Source organism: Trichoderma breve (genome assembly GCF_028502605.1).
Source record: "Trichoderma breve strain T069 chromosome 7 map unlocalized scaffold00008, whole genome shotgun sequence".
Classification (NCBI taxonomy): Eukaryota; Fungi; Ascomycota; class Sordariomycetes; order Hypocreales; family Hypocreaceae; genus Trichoderma; species Trichoderma breve.
The window spans coordinates 571,161-588,686 of record NW_026611594.1 but is presented as its reverse complement, the minus strand read 5'-3'; the positions used below and the strand labels follow the sequence as shown (position 1 = coordinate 588,686).

Genomic DNA, 17,526 nt, shown 5'->3' with positions numbered 1-17,526 from the left:
AAGCCACATCTCAAAGAAAATTGAACTTGGCGCTCAATAGTGGATCCAGCTGTTCTTTAACTACTAGGTTGCCTTGTCAATCGCCCCAAAACACTTCCTTGGTTCTGTTTTGGTTGTATTTCCGACAACCAACTACAGAAGAAACATTGAAGTATATCATGTACTCTGATATATCCAGTCCATATACACACTGTCCAAATACCCCTCAATTGGCTCGTTAACCCCGCATCGCATTGACAGGACGATGTGCTGACACTGATGCCTTAGTAACCTGAGTAAGAATCATGAGTGTATCATCCGCCCTATACCCTACCTATATTAATAACAAAACGAAGATGTGCCGATCGACTCTGAATGAGCATAGAGATTCCTTTCTATTTTGAGATTTGTGTTATATAGGCTTGTTCTCGGGACTACTGAAGACTAAGGTAAACAATTTCGCTTTTTTAAGCTGCCATGGCTGCCCCGGTCGCATCTGAAGCGGGCATTTCAGCAGCACCGGCTGTAGCTGGTGAAGAAAATTCTCGTGAGGATGCTGCTGCGGACGAACCCAATGAAGGCGTAGATGAAGCTAAGTTCGAGTAAGTATCCATTGATAACCTAATTCTGTTTTCCAGCTTCCAGTGGGCTTACACTTTTGAAGCATAATCGGTATCCATGGATTTCACGGGGATGAAAATATCTGGGATGGGGCGTACACTTCGAGCGGCCAAGACCCAACCCGGCTCAACAGACTTTTCTCCAGCATAGCTCCCAAGGGAGGAAGGTTTATCTCATACAGCTACGACCAAGACGAGGCTTCTATGGGATGCTATACTCTACAAGGGAGTTACAGAAACGCTCACAAACTACTGGAAGTTGTCGCGAAAAGCCGAACGCCTGAGATAAGAGTTTGTTTAGCGACTTTGCCTCGAGGTGACATATATATCAGCTTACAGTCCCTTAGAATGCAAGGCGACCTATATACTTTGCCTGCCAAGATATTGGCGGTGCAATTGTTAAGTCGGTAAGGTCATCCAAGTTCAAGTAATGAAATGTATATGTATATTGAAGTAGCTAACCACTTTTGCCTTGGCAGGCCATCATTATTGCTAGCTTGGATGAGTCTGCATATGCGGATATCTTGCATTGCATACGTGGTATTGTAAAATAACCCCAACCCTATTATATCAAATAACAGTTCTCCAGCTCTAACAGCTATAGATATTCTTCGGCTACCCACATCGATCACCTACAATAGTTCATCTTGAAGAACAGCTATTCTGGCTTCTCTCCTTAAACAATGATCTCCGTCTGCAAGACCATAAAATGACGCTTGTGAGAAGACTTGCCGAGACAATAAGCAAAATCAACGATTCATTTATACATACAAAAATGCTGATCCAGGCACGGGTCGTCAACATATTTTCCACTCATGACGATCCTGCGAAAAGAGTGAGTTCTGTTTGAGTTTTCTTTTTTTGCTAGTGCCATTTTATCCAAGAGGAGACTAATTGGATTATAATAGGTATTCGATAAATTCACGGCCACTTTGGGCATTGCCCTTGAATATCAGCTGCCGAGTGTTAAACCACATCTCCAACTGATTGATGTTGAGGAGCTCGACTCATACGCTAAAGTGATTTCGCCAGATGAAGACTGGCTTGGTACGTATGCCCACACTTTGTTTTACAATATCTTATCTCTAATATGTCAAATCGGGGAAAAGACTTTAAAGAGGTACACAATGCCAGCCTACGTAAATCGCTACATCAAGCATCACCAATCTACCCTGCTTTGAATGATAACCCAATCGAATACAATCCAGAGCTAGACATTTTATCCAAGACCAATTACAATCGCATCTTACATATTCAGTGTACCTCAGACGCAGACAAGATAGCCGAAAGCGTGAAGAGCTACCTAAGCGAAGCGAATAAGGGAAGGCTGTACTATTTCCACTTCAAAAGTCACGATGCCAGGTTCAACACGATACCAGCGATGCTGTGGACATTTTTCGCTCAATATGTCTACAGCCGCCCGAGGAATCGTTTGAGCCATAGCTATTGTCCTGAAATTTGTGATGGATATCCTTGGGAATATCAATGTCTTCTACACATGTGGCAGAACGTTGTGGTCAGAAGTGGTATGCTCGTCCTCTTTATCCCCCACAAGTTGACAAGCCACTCATACACTCTTAGATGATTCAAATTATCCGCTCGTTTTAGGATGCCTTGACGAATGCGACGACTCTGTGTCATTTTTCTTATCTGAAATCTACAACTACTTCACGACCATCGAGCACCGCCTGAGGATTGTCATCATTACGACAAAGGGAACAGCCAAAGAGAAGCCCATTATTGACTCACTCTCTAAATTCCCCAGTGAAAGCATAACTCGCATAGACTATAACTTACCTTCCTCCGAGCCCCTCTATGATAGATTCAATGTGTCCATGCTTCTCCAGCAGAGCCATTACTATGCGGTCAATGGCTTGCGAGACAAGATAGAAGCCTTGCTCTCCGGTTGCGCAAAAGATGTATCATTGCATCATTTGCTAATCAACTGCTTCAAATCAACCCTCGATCTTTCTAAAACCGTCTCTCGTATCCTAACTAAGAGTCAGACGCCCTCACCGGAACAAATTTTTGAGAGTATCTTAGAGGATATTCCTGAGAAGTATCATCTGTGGGCCAACAAACTTCTGTGTTGGATGCTATCATCTTTCAGACCTCTGAGGGCATCTGAGTTCTGCCGAATCTCAGATCTATGTCTTGGGGATAAACTTAGTGCAGATACAGGGGGGTCTACAATACGTGGTCGCTTCATCAACATCATCCGCCAATTTGGAGGATTGTTGGTTACAGTTCACGACGAAGTACACTTCAGTCATGCCTCCATCCGTGGCTGGCTGAAGTCTTCAGATTCCAGTGAAGATCAGTTGCTCATTACAAAGGGGTGGTACCGACAGACAGAACGAGATCGGCATACCACTATTGTGCAAACCTGTTTAGACCATCTCAAGGATAATACTGATCAGACTCAAGCCTGGATCACCCAATTGCCGTACGCAACTGAATTCCGGATGAGCCATCGCAAACAATTCGGATCAATTGGAGATGCTTTGGGGGTCATCTTCAAGGATCAACCATGGTTGGAACGATGGGTAGATGCATACATGGCGCTATCTACCCCTTTCTTAGTGCCACTCAAAAATCGCAAGCCGCTCACCATCGCGTCGCACTTTGGATTCAAAGGCATGGTCAAAACTATCCTAGCAAGTGATGAGTACGACTCTGAGACTCTAGACCAAGGCTTAGTCGAGGCTTCGAGGATGGCCCAGCTACCCGTTTTTCGCCTTCTTATCAACCGGTACCCAGACGGCCTGGACCTGAGGAAAACATTTGTGCAAGCTGCTTTACAAGCGGCTCTCCGTAGTGAGAATTATGAGTTGTGTCATGAATTGGTCAATCGTGTACATTTATCAGAGCAGCCCTCAGAGATTAATGATGAACTTGTCTTCGGGTACCCGGATAATCATGTCCAAGATACGACCAAGGAAGAGGCAATACCACCAAAAGCTAACAACCTATCATATTGTTTGAAGAACTGTCTACGCTCGGCTTGCGAACTAGATATGACAGATATTGTCGCCAAGCTGCTCTCGTTCGTACCAGAGAACGATACCACGTTTCTGGAAAGTATTTCAGACACCGAAGATACACCACTCCAAGTTGCGGCTCAGTACTCACGGTTTGATTCAGCCAAGCTGTTAATAGCTGCCGGCGCAAGTGTCGCTCCGAATGACAATAAGGAAATAGCGATGCCGTTGGAAATTGCTGCTTCTCATGGATCCAGCGATATGATCAATCTTTTGTTGGATCACGGAGCACCAATTGATGCCAAGAGTTTGTACAACCACACACCTTTGGAAACGGCTTGTCTGAAGGGAAACTTTGCAACAGCCGAATCTTTGCTTCGTCGTAGAGACTTTCGCGATTATATAACACCAGACCTGCCATCTCAACCACTCATGATTGCTGTAGAGCAGGGTCATTATAAGATCGCAGAGGCGCTTCTTCGTCATGGGGCAGATCCAAATATACAGGAAGAAGACGGCCAAACGGCTCTTTGGCTGGCAGTCATACATGAGAGGATCGACCTTTGTCGCCTTCTGTTGGCGCATAGAGCAGATCCAAATCTAGCCCTCAAAGACAGCGGAATCACTCCACTAATCTCTGCAATAATTAATAAGAGCATGGAGCCGGTCAAGGTACTTGTCGAAAACGGTGCCGACGTGAATCAGCCGCTAGATAACCAGTGCACGCCAGGTCTGTTCTTGACGTCTTGCGACGTGAAATAATTATACTAATTGATGACAGTTTATATGGCTACATTTAATGACGATATCGAGATAGTTCGGTACCTTCTCTCTCATAACGCAGATCCTAACATCGCCAGGTCAAATGGCATCACTCCTCTCTGGCTCGCAGCACAGCAGGGATATTCGGAAACCGCGCGACTGCTTGTTGAAGCTAAAGCCGATGTTCATGCCACCGATGATTCTGGATGGACAGCATTGCACGCTGTTTTTGATTCCACTGAGACTGTCCGTGTTCTTCTTGAGCATGGCGCTGATATGAACAGAATGGACAAGAAGGAGGCAACGCCTTTAGGACTCGCCATAAACAGTAACCAAGTCAACGCCGTCAGATTGATGCTCAGTGAGTCAAAGGTCAAGCCTGACTGGTCAATATCGTCAATGTATGGAGCAATACAGCGTGCGGTCCGTGACGGCTACAATGACGTTATGTCACTGGTGCTCGAGGCCGGAGTCAATGTCAATCTTGTGGATGATCAGAACTATTCACTCGCACTTTGGGCTATGTCGCGCAATGATGACAATATGATCCGGACCCTCCTCGAATTCGGACCCGATCTAAGCCACAAAGACAAGGACGGAGACACAGCACTTCACAATATAAGAAAAAAGACGCCTCTGGCATCTGTTCGACGTTTGGTCAATGCCGGCAGTAAACTAGATACCATGAACAATGATCTTGAGACACCTCTCATAAGCGCAATAAGGGCCTGTAATATGGAAGTCTTCGACTACTTCATGACAAAGCCGATCGTTGTCGACACCCTTAATAGCCCTTCCTTCAACAAAGAGGGCGCGCCCTTGCATTTCGCTTGTGCAAGAGGCACAATTGATATGGTCAAAGTATTGATCAAAAATGGTGCGGATATTAACTATACTTGCGCTTCAGCATACGGAACTCCATTGATAGCAGCTACCAGACGACGAGGAGACGGTAGCGATATATTGGCAGAGAGCATTGTCAGACTGCTTCTTGATGAAGACGCTGATCCAACAATATCTGCAGGTCGTGCAGGATATCCTATTATATCCGCCAGCATATCGTGCTCAGCCAAAGTAATCCAATTACTCCTCGATCACAAGGCCTCAGTAGACGTCAAGGATCCTTTTGGCAGAAAACCAGCTCATTTCGCCTGTCACAACACGCTCGAGGTCTTAAAGTCCCTTAATCTTCCAGATTCAGATTTTGCAGCCAGAGATATAGTCGGCAGAGTTCCCCTCCACTACGCCGTGCTCAGAGGCCAACTTGACCTCGTCGAAGAAGTTTTAGCGCGTTCCCAGAGAGTTGGTATTGATATTGACGTTGTTGACGACGATGGATGGACACCACTGCTCTGGGCAGCGCGTGCGCCTCGCCTTTTCTTCTGGAGAGTGAAATTAGAGCCTTCGCAATACGATGCCATGGTATTGTTTCTACTTAGCAAGGGAGCGAATCCCAGCATTCGTGGACATGGATTATACAAGGATTGGACTGTCTCTGAAGTCGCCTACTACCATCACGCTGACAGGTGAGTCCCGATTCTCTTGCTTCGTCCAATCATTTTAGAAAAGATTGTTATTGACTCTTGCTGCTCAAAAGTATCGCCGACTTAGTTGCAGAGAAAACGCTTCAAAAGAACAAAAGACATGGACCAAAGAAGAGGGGTAAAAAAACCGAATGGTCATTTTGCGACTGCTGCTACGCCGAGATCGCGGGCGTCTATTTCAGAGGCCCAGGTACTCTGGGTATCGAATTATGCTTCAAGTGCTACAGGTCGAAATCACGCATTGCTCCTGGGGATGAGTTTATAGATTGCGGCTATGACTTCGACGAGGACGACGAAGAAGCGGACACTGAGTCAAAGGCTGCTCAATCAGTGAATGGAGAGGTGTCTGTGAAGGATCAAGAAAATGTACAGATTCAGTTTGACGATGAGGTTGTAGAGGAGGAAGATATGGAGCTTTCATTCTAGGTGTATATTAAGACAACAAATGAATCAATTGGCAGGTTAGAAGAGAATATGATGTGATTGGTAGAAAACGATCTGAATCTGACCAACCGTCAAGTGCGATAGTTGCTGAGCTAAAACATTGCACAATCTATAAATGGTGTACCTAGGAATTAGGAGGCAAAACAAGAGAGCATATTAATAAACAAAGTAACTTCAAATAGAAGAGAATTGACGCGTATAACTTACATATCTAAATGATTCCATCCGTGTCATACTTGTCTCTATCCACCAAAAGCAAAACTCAGAAACGTCGTAGTCCCAACACAACTTCGTTAATGCATCAGACTGTGCTCAATAGCACAACCGTATCCTACGCATGAAAATTAACTTACATCACATGAGCACCGTTATATTACCTTCCAACCTAGGACTCAGTCCTCAAATCAAGGAAGTTCTCAAAAAAAAAAAAAAACGTAACGCGAGATCCGTCACCAACGCACATCACACCCTCTCCCACATCCCGCCTCAACCCTGTCCAAAAAACCCACCCACGCGCACGATCTCCTTTCCAGGTTTCTTCCATTCTTACCGCCCCTTCCATACGTTAGCAGACACCGACATCATCTCATACATTAAATCACACCACACAAATCTCACTTCATCTCACCATTTCCCCAGATTTATCTACTTATTTTATTTTTCTCCTTACCGGTATTCCGGGAAGAAAAATAGAAATCCCAGATCTAAGGCCATGCTGGTAAGATAATCCTATCGTAGATTAAATCCTGCCGCGCTCGGCATGGATGAGCGTCCCGCTGCGTCCGGCACTTTATTTTCGCCGCCCACCCGATTTCCAAAACAAGGTACATACTCCGTACATGGCCCTCCGTGTTATATACATTCGTTTCATAACGCACTTATCGAACCATTATGATGACATCGAAGTCTTATCGCAACATCAAGTCACTATCACGACACCAAAATGTTTTTTTGCCACATCACAAGATCACTATTACAGCGTCAAAATTACATGACAACATAACAAAACAGCATACGACGAAGAATGTCACCGCAAGAAAAAAGTACACATCAACCGAAATTACGAAACTCGCAAAAAGACCATGTAAAAACATAATACGCGTATTGCTCACTCTCTCCGAAAGCCCGTGTCATGCCCAAGTCATCCTCTTAACGAAATCTATCTGCAGTTTTCTCATTGGTATCTCTCTACAAAACAAAAAAAGCAAGAAATTCGCCAAGCACTATCCCGCTCCTTCATGATCAAAGGCGGGATAAAACAATAAATCCCAGTTTCGCAGTTCCAAAACCTGTTGACGATCCCGTTTCCCGTTTCCTAGGAGCCAATCGTAACAACGCGCAATAACCCGAGAGGATGTCCTTCCTTTCCATCCGAATAATAATAAAGGAAAAAGGGAAAAGAGAAAGAAAAGAAAAGAAAAATTAGTTCCACCTTCTCCCACCATTCTAGAATCGCACAGATCGTAATGTCTTGTCGGAGTTTTTCGAAATTTAAAAATTAGAAGAAGAAGAGGGACAAAGAAAATGTGATAAAAATTGAATTCGGGCCTTCACTGCCTTGACCTGGTCCGCATGCCCGTCATTGAGGATGAGCTCCTAACCGAGCTCGTAGTCGTAAGCATGGCAGGCGTAACTCCATCCTGCCTCTGCCGGTTGTCGAATTCCTTCAAAAACGCGTAGACGCTGCCCAATGGCAAGTATTCGAGCAGCGGCCGCAGTTCGTCGGGGAACATGTCGGCGCCATGGTCCTTGATCTCCTCGTTAACGCGGTTGAGTCGCAATATCTGCATCCAGGACACAATGTCGTCGCCCAACAAAAAGGCTGGGAAGCGCGCCTTGCCCATGTCGTCAAGGATCCACGCGTTGCGAAAGTAAGGTCGGTTAAGGAATTCAGAGATGGCCTTGTAGCTAGGCACATCGCGGGGGTCCGTGATGCCCTCGGGTATGTTGCTCAGATGTGCAACAGGGCCCATCCACTGCAGCACAGGGGCATAGTCGTCAGGATGGGCCTCGCGGTCACCTGGCTCGCCAAAGGTGATGGGCATGCACTTGTCCCAGGCCTTGATAATCTCAATTGCGAGGTCAGACGTCGAGTCCTTGAGCCCCAACCAACCCACCACCATCTTGGCGTGGCGGTATGCTCGCGCCATATGAGCCCTCCGCTCCGACTCCTCACGCGTGTCGCGACCGTTGATGCATAGGAGGTCGAGCCATATCCGCAGAGGCGGTGTGCCTCCCCGCGGCGCGCCTTGCTCGGCGATCATATGTCGCACGTTCTTGAGTAGAGACCGCAGCCATCCAGGGGCTTTCTTGGGCGGCGTGGGCAAAGGCGCTGGCATCGCCGCCGGGCCCTGGAGGTCGGTCATGGAGGCATCTGGCGTTGGTAGGGCCGCAGCCAGGAAGACGACTCGCATGTAACGCAGTGCCTGGGCGAGGTGGACAGGAATGGATATGGCGGCTCCATTGACGAAGATCGTCTCCGTGACGGTGATGTCGCCATACAGGGCCGAGAGGCCGATGAAGTCGGACGGGTCGCTTAGCCGCTCGTGGACCAGGCGGCATACGACGCGTTCGTTAATGTCGTTGGTTGTCGCCGGCTGCAGCTCAAGCAGGCGAATCTCGCTCCCGGACCGGTCGAGCGGGCGGTACCGAATAGACGTTGCGGCTTCGGGCGGGGCCATGATTGACATGCAATCAAGACTTCAGATATTTAGAAAGGTTACTTTGGCGCGGGAAGAGAAGGTCGGCAAGCCATTTTCAGGCAATCTCGATTGCAGCGGCACTTATATCACGTATGGAAGGGGTCGTGTCATTTCCGCCGTAACATTGGGCTTGAACGTGAGCCCTTGCAGCCCTTCCCCATGCCGGGGGTCAGGCGTGCAGTCGCATTGCCAGGTCGTAAGGGTTTAAGAGCACCCGATGCCGCAATGGTAATTAGCAGCAGGCCAGGCAAAAGGGTACGATCCACCGCTAGCTGAAGGCCCTGCGTCCTTCTCTCAGCTTCTCTCTGCCACGATTGAGCCCGGGGACTCAGCTTGGAGTCTGGGATATGAGACTCAAAGCTGGAGCTTCTTGTTTGAGAGCTTGGGGCCCTACTGTACTTGTACCAACGATACACGCGATGACGCTTGTCCCATTTCCAACCACCAACACCCAACCAACAGCAGTACCGTACTCGGCAGCTTCGCTCGTGTGCTGGTCTCGGTATGGGTATGGGTTTTGTGCGGAGTACCAGCACGCCAATCCGCTTTGAGCATCCTGTCCCCAGCCAACTGATTAACCAATTGCCGCGAGGCGCGACAGAATGCGGCAATGCCAGATGGACCTTGACAACACCAATTGGTCAAGCTGCAGCTGTTGGCCTGGCAGTTGCTGTTCGGCATATCCGGATCTGGCTCGCGTCGGGGCAGACTGCCAACATCAGGTAGTATTATTCTTAACGTCCAATAAGACATATAAATTTGACTCGTCGAAAGCCTCGCTAACTTGTACGGGTGAGTATTCGCACAAGACTCAAGGTCCTTTCACATGGCAGGGAAGTGGTCTATTTTGCTAGCCCGATATCGTATCGTTGCAAGGACCAAGTGGTGCTAGTCAATCATACGGGACAGGCCTTTGAGCAGGGTATCTCTTGCGGCCCATTACCTAAGTGTTATCAAGCGTCCTCGTCATGCGTTTTTTGTTCCCAGTCATAAACACTTGTGCAGCCCGTGGATACCGGATGTTTCTCGCAGCCTGTCGAGCTGGGCTCGGCAAGTGGTGGCCCAGATTACCGGCCTCGTGGTCCTGCCTTATCGCAAGCGGCAATTGCTAAATACAGAAGAAATCTGATGCAATGCAGAGGCAGACGATGTATCGTGCAGGCGAGGCGATCATCCAGCATGGAAGGCCTGTCACGCATCCGGATGCTCCATCATCGATGTTACATTCGTGATTCAATCGACTTACCAAGAACGAACCACAACGCATAAACAGCCAGGCCGCAAGATCCTATGCTCGTAAGACTCATGGCCAGCCAAGGCGGCTTTTCAAGGTCAGGCGCAACATCGACAAACTCCAAACCCATGATACTACGCTGTTTTCTCACCGCTTCAAGGATTGCAGACAGCACATACATGCCACTATTCCAAAGTCAGCAAGTGTCCGTTGAAGAAAACATGGATAAACCAACAAACCTGATATCATTGTGGAGAAGAACCATCAATCGGACTACAGGGGCCCCCTCGTGTTCTTGCGGGAGGAGAAATCCTTCTTTCTTATAATCCAAGGTGAAGATTTCTCAGCGCAACTACGGAGTATCGTACTAGGTAGCAACCCGTGTTATAGTTGACCGCGGTAGGGGCGGCCCGGTCAAGTTGTCCGTCCTCCCCTCGTCTTTTTGGATCATCCTGGGCTTTCTCCTCGTTCGTGTTTCATTCAGATCTGTTTCGATTTACTTCTGCCCAAAAGAGTAGTATAAGTTTGTAAACATCAGCTTACCGTCGCCCGCGGTTTTCAGCTGCCCAGGTCAATATTGGCTTCTTCCCCTCCTCTTGCGTATATACATCCCAGCAAACCTGATAGAATGTGACCTGTTATGCTGTTGGTTCACCCCAAACTTTTAAGAGGCTCCATCGAACTGCAGCTGCGCCTTTTTGAGGAGGGCTGCAGCCGTTCATACCGCAGACCCGACGCCCGCCAGATGGCTGTATAAATGGAGGGAAGGATCCAATGCTCGAGCTGAGGTTGTACCATCAATCCAAACAAGTTGTTTTCCTCAGCGTCGATCATCATGGCCTTCTCTTGGTGCCAATCCTTGTCTCACCAGAGCTACTGGAGCGAGTTTGACCTCAAAGGAGTTAAGATCAAGGTCAAGTCTCCAAAGAGCCAGGCTTTCCAAGACGCCTCGGATAAGATTCCCCCATATTTCTGGGTCAAGGGCTTCCGTAACCGGGTTAGGAGGCTCTTAGGGCGAAAGCTCAGAAAACACTCTTTTCCCATCCATCCTGGTTATTCAGAAGCAAGAAACTTGGTCGGCCATGGCACCGTTGCGGAGTTGGGAATGTTGTCGAACCAAGCCAGAGACTTTGTCGTCGAGGTGTTTGGGGACGTTGGAGATGTGGCAGATACCTCGTCCGTGAGCGAGAACCAGTCTTTGTCTTCTCTAGAATCAGGGCCTAGAGTAGTCCAGCTTAAATTATCCACTGATCTGCAGAGCTGGAAAGATACCCAGCACGCAGCGGGCAACATCCTGCCACCCAAGGGCACCGGACTCAAACAAGCCTCGGCCCAAACGCTCAGCAAAATCGGAGCAACTGACTGGCCCGATGCTTTGAAAACGAACAATGCACTCTTCGGGTGCGGCATCGCCAGCTTGCTCATGGGCGCTGCCGATGCGACAACCATGTTTTCCAATTATGTGACCGACATGGTTTTCTATTATGAGCACGGGTACAATTACGTCTACCCGACGCTTGAGCCGCTGCTGCAGAAAGGCCTAGAGGATCCGCATGCCCTGCGCACCCCGGGAGGACGCGAACGACGAGACGCCGTCTCCCTGGGTAAGCAGTATATCCAGGGTAAGATCGCGCTAGAGAACCAGCACAAGAAGAACTTGTCATATCGGTCAGCGCGATTGGACCGACGCACAGCACAGATCGTCTCCTTGTCAGAAAGCAGCTTGCTGGGCATGGCAGCTGAGGCGATCGCACGTGGCTTTGACCCTGCTGCCGTCATGGCGGACCTGGTCTTCAGCTCGCCGGGCACTGACGTGGTCGACGTGGGATGCGATTTGGTGAACTCCGAGGTCATGAACTCGTTCCTCAATGTGACGGACATTACGGAAACGGGTGTCGTTAGCGAGGAAGTGCTGCACAAGATATACGACGCGTACGCCGCGATTGGCGCAAGGATGCTAACCCAGCGATGGCATGAGCCTGTCGCCAGGATGTGCGCCGCTCTGTACACATGGCATATCCAGAACGATCGCCACATGTTCTTCCGTCGCGCTCTCCTGGGCTGGCCCAAGGCGCGCAAAACACCGGCCAAGCCTCAGTTCGAGGCGGATTTCGACGAGGCGTTTGACAAGCAGTACCGCACAACAGGCTTCAGCAGACCCCTTGATGCCAAGCACGCGTGCAACGGCGAGGGCACTTGCAATCACGTCAATGACTTCTTCCATCGTCACCAAGACAAGCCGCTGCTCAAGGAGCTCTGGTGGCAGCTAGTCACCGGCCCGCTGGAGTATATTCGGGGCGGCCAGGTCGATGAGGAGCGCGAGTATGACTTGGCTGAAGGTTCGCGACTGGCCATGGCCGACCTCTTTTCACGCGGTCAAGTGCTGGAGATGGTCTGGATCATTGCACATGCAAACTTTCACGCCTGGCAGGTTAATTACTTGTTTGAGGCGGCCATGTTTGGCAGCATTCTGGACGGGGGCAAATTGGCAGGCAAGCTGGACAGACAGGAGGAGAGTCAAGATTGACGGATTGATACCCAAGATATAGGATACCTCAAAGTGAGGTTAAGATAAGGTGAGGTGACGAGAGGTGACGAAAGGTGATGAGATTTGACGTGAAGTCGTCGAGGGAGATCAAGATACCAGCGGGTCCGTGTCATGTGTCTTGGTGTACATGTACCTGTACATGTATGCGGACGCAAATGGCGGGGTACCAGTACCACATGCAGGGAGGGGCGTCTCAGATTGGTGCCTTAGATGCGCCGTACGAACTTACTCACGAAGTATATGTACTCAGTTAGGATGAAATGACTTATGGTAATGCAATATATGATTAAATGCCATCAAAATTTACAATACTGTGCATCTAGTAGATGTCCGTTGGAATTCGTGCTTTCCACATCAATTGTGGGTTTACAAAATATGTTACTACTATTCAATGGAAGTTGTCGATCTTTGGCCATCCCGATACTACCAGGTACATGACTTGATGAAACCGCCACGTTACGAACAGAGCATCCAAAGGGACACAAGTGCAAGAGCTATAGAACATAAAACAAACTACAAATGAAAATGAGGAAAATTGTATTCAATATTACGTACTTTTGAAGTCATAAAGCGCTCTGATGCTCCTTTGCATCGTCAGTTGCCCTTGAAACTATTCCAAGGTTGCGATAAGGAGGCGTCTCCTTAACCTGGAATAGATAGGTAGATTGCTTCTCCTGTTTGACGTAAAATTGTGTAGGCACTCTCGAACATCTTGTGGAGAAGTTTACATCAATGGAAAATGCAAGGGAATGCTGAAGAGACACCATCAAATATACTTGATCCATTAATGACTATTCTCACATGGCAGTACTACAACTCCCAGTTGTTGCGCCTCACATTGGGAGCTGCGAGTTGCACTTCTACGACAGTTTTTCTATATCATTATCACATATAATTATCTCATAATCTGCAAACTCTGCATTATACAAATGATTGGTGTTATTTACGTCTACACAAGATGTAAGAGTGTTTAAAATGGCGCACGGCGATGGCCTTCTCGGCAGCTCACTACTCCCAAGTAAATATTATATGCATACATATATGCTTACATGTATATACTCTCCTGCAATATATATTTATGCTAACAGTCATTGAAACGAAGCCTCCCCTCAGATAAATTAATTACTACTCTATCTGCATAACCCTTATGTCCCAATTGCCAGGTCAACGAAGGATAGACTGCGACCTCGCAGGCTGACTATATGCAGCACGTGTGTGAGGCGAATCTACACTCCCACAGAGTGAAACCAGCTGCAACCAAAGATGTATAACACGAATAGCCCTTGTGAAAATGAGATGATAAGGACCCTTGATGAAGTCCCCGCTGGCAAAGATCTCCTATTCGCAAGATGTTTCAGCCGTTTGAGGCGCATCACTGATCTCCATTCCGCCAAACACTCTATATTGCTAAGCCCATTCCAATCATCAAGTGTTGTCACTAAATCCCACTGCCAGTATCCCAATTTGGTCAACTTCATAGTCCTCAGGATCAAGAGCCTCCATACAGCCACTCTTCGTACTAATGCGGTCGTGCAGACTGGGGGTTTTCTTCTCTTAATACCATCAAATAACTCTTCCTTTCGCAGAAGGCTCCTAAAAATCTTCGACATACACGAGATAGCCATTCTCAGCGCGTTGATTGGTATATTAATATCTGCGTGTGTTTAAGATCCTGCTTTGACTCATCCTATAGATCAGAGAATAAAGTTGAGGCGTCCTAATCACCTGTAATAGTAGTTCCAAGTGATGGAGAGGGAGCATTGCTTGGTCGCAATCACAAAGCCTAAGCTGTCAGTAATACCTACAGTAGGAAGGAATAATAAGGGCTGCGATTGCGATGATAATGCAGGTGCCCCCTCCGGAGGGTATACCCATACATGTTCCAGGGACCATGGATGGGCTTCCTAGAGGCATCACATATCATAAATAAACGTTAAGCAGAAAATTGTATCTCTTTGCTGGATGTGCTCACAAAATCTTGGCGCGGTGGAAAATGTAGTGCAAGAGAGTAGGCATCAACCATGCACAAGTTCGTCAAACAGGTCTCGGAAAACAAACGCCGGAGTGCGCACACGGAACATGCAAGTCATCTTGATGGAATGAGTTCCAGATGTTTGGCAACTAAATAGGGTACACGATGCATATACCCTAGTGTAACTCGAACATTGCACGCATAATAAGCATAAAAAAGTGAGCTTCAGCTTCTACCCAATTATGAGGCGCACATATGTCGTACAAACGTCGTGTCGCTCACTGGCTTACACGTAGTGATCCTATCCTAGAACACCAATGGCCACACGTATGTGACTACATGTACCAAAGATCTCAACTGGTGAAACAGCCTTGTTTTAGTTTGACTGCGGCAGTCGAAAATACCACACAAACTACATGTGCCCGCAGCCTCTCCACGGGATAAGACGGATTGTATGTAACCACTAAGTGGAATCGCGTGGGCGTATTCCGAGATGTCTCACACAACTTACCTACATGTGTCTTCTATGTTGTTTGACCTAGCCGATTATCCGATATTCACCATCAAGGGAGACATGACCACTCAAATAAGGAAATTCGGCAGTTGGGAAAGACAGAATGCAAAGGCTCATTCCGGCGACTTTGGCTGTGCACTGGGGTAAATTGCGTGCTTGCATGATTAGTATGTAGAGCCCGTTTACCTCAGAGCAACATGAACGGTGGTTGGAAGAAGTTGGCCATATGCACGCGACAACCAATGGCAGATCTTGCCGGGTTTGACGTCGCTGCACATGCCATGGCCTCAATTACAGGTTATGTCTGTTGGAACTGCAGTCAATTGTGGGGAGCAGCAAGCCGCGACTCTTATATCAAAATGACCTGTAACATGACCACCTACGGATCCGACCGGTTGATGGTCCAAGGAACCCTGACTAATAAGTTGGCTTTATGATAATCCGTGATCTGCACAGGAGATCTCCAGACAAGAATCTTGATGCATGGCTCGTCTCCATCCATTGCTTCTCACATGATGGATTGCAGCGCGGGGAAACGAGCAAGGCCAAGACGGATCAGCCCTTTCAGCTGCCTACAATGGCTGACTCGAGGGAATATTCCCCAGGTGGCAAATATTGCCTCTACAAAATACAAAGTAATCTCCCAATTAAAAATAAAAATAAAGGTCAAACACGAGTATACGGGTGAACAGTCGAGCTGAACGAATATTGGACCCCGGGTCGGGACGGGTTCGTGATTGATATTGGGGGCTAACGGCATGTTGTCAGCAATCTAGATGAGGATATCCGTCCACCGTTTGCTAGGGGCTGAAAGATAAGCATAAAGAAGGGTGGAAAAAGAAAGAAAAAAAGGGGCGGGGGCAAAATCCATGATTCTATCTCCGTAGTGGGAACTTCACCAATGCCGGATGCTGAAATACGCCAGGAAGCAACGTCCGCGGAGCATCCCGGGACGAATCACAGCGAATGGCTGGCTAGAGGTGACAAGCCCATGTTGCAAGATAATATTCGGGAGTAACACGCATAACGTTGAAAGGCTTAGCCCCCAACAAACCAGAATGCATCGATATACGAGTACAGCAGAAGACAGAGACGTCGGGTTGAAAAGGGAGGATGCAATTAAAAATAGCAGAAAAAGGAAGAAAAGAACCGGGGCGGCATGAAACTCGCTACGCTGCCAAGAATGAATGAGCCCAGCCGTGCCGAGACTGTTGGAGTCGAAAACACTTGCAGGATGCGGATCTGAGTCGTCACGAGGCGGGTGAGACATTCAAGGTTCAATGTTGATGTTAGCGAGGGAAAAGGAGAGGCAGGAAAGAGGAAAACGGCACGGTTCCGGCAAACCGGAGCCGGAGTGTCTCAGCCGTCAATTCCATTCCAAGTCTGTGTTACGCCGTAAACAAAAACAAATCACGCAGAAGTGAAATAGAAAAAAAAGTGCGAAACGAATAAATGGGATCATCAATTCGTCCGGCTCGGCCAAGACTCTGCTAAAAAAACGCCCAAACCCAACAACTCACAAACTCGAGGTAACGAGTTCTGCTGCGAAAACGAAACGCCGGCATTGGCAGGCGGTGGATCCCGCCCGACGCTGCCCCCTAGCGGCCCCAAAGCGGTCTACGGTGCTGGCCTCAGCGCTGTTAGTGGCCGCGAGCGCTGTGGCAGCCCGCAATCCCCACGGCAGGACGCCCTGTGGCCAACCCCACTGGCGCTGCGCATCAGCGCTGGACTGGAGACTTGCAGCGGTAGCTCCTTGGCGGCGACGCGTTGGCCTTCTGGACGAAGTTTTTGACGAGGGCTTGTTGCTTCTCGGTGTCTGAATCAAGAATTTTGCTTCTTCCAAACCCGGGGGTTCATCTTCTTTTTTGGCAGTTGGAACAAGACCCGCGAACCTCATCAAACGGCATCAATCAGTTCATTCCTACAGTTTACAGCATCAACTCCCCGCTACCGGCATCGACAGCTTCAACCCCATACTCGCACACCATCCACCTAGGCCGCCAGAATAGCGTCAAAGTTCCTTCTCGGCCGCCCCCCATCTTCGTCTCCCGGCCCTTAACGAGCTTCTTCCGGGCCCACGGCCTGTTGCAACGGAACCGACGCCTCCGATCGAGTGACGACACAGCCTCACGCCCAGCAATTGCCTTCTCCACACGCTGGCCATCTCGCTGCTTCTTCTGCTTCCAAGCCCTTGGCTCGGGTTTCGGGCCTAGCGTGGCAAAAGAA

General features: G+C 48.4%; 3 protein-coding genes across 3 annotated transcripts; 2 read left to right on the top strand and 1 right to left on the bottom strand.

Annotated features, from left to right (window-relative positions):
- Window positions 1-456: 456 nt before the first annotated feature.
- T069G_11284 (ankyrin repeats (3 copies) domain-containing protein) lies at window positions 457-6,312 on the top strand (the record flags this gene model as incomplete). Its single annotated transcript, XM_056178489.1, has 9 exons — window positions 457-581; window positions 644-890; window positions 947-1,006; window positions 1,079-1,144; window positions 1,204-1,434; window positions 1,508-1,646; window positions 2,181-4,310; window positions 4,362-5,868; window positions 5,940-6,312. 9 exons carry the CDS (start codon window positions 457-459, stop codon window positions 6,310-6,312), a joined length of 4,878 nt encoding a protein of 1,625 aa, XP_056023363.1.
- A 1,568-nt stretch (window positions 6,313-7,880) lies between these two features.
- Window positions 7,881-9,011, bottom strand: T069G_11283 (heterokaryon incompatibility protein (HET) domain-containing protein; the record flags this gene model as incomplete). The annotated part of the gene is made up of 1 exon (XM_056178488.1): window positions 7,881-9,011. The coding sequence occupies one exon, from the start codon at window positions 9,009-9,011 to the stop codon at window positions 7,881-7,883; it is 1,131 nt and encodes a 376-aa protein (XP_056023362.1).
- Window positions 9,012-11,101: 2,090 nt separating this feature from the next.
- T069G_11282 (uncharacterized protein) lies at window positions 11,102-12,793 on the top strand (the record flags this gene model as incomplete). Its single annotated transcript, XM_056178487.1, has 1 exon — window positions 11,102-12,793. The coding sequence occupies one exon, from the start codon at window positions 11,102-11,104 to the stop codon at window positions 12,791-12,793; it is 1,692 nt and encodes a 563-aa protein (XP_056023361.1).
- Window positions 12,794-17,526: the final 4,733 nt, after the last annotated feature.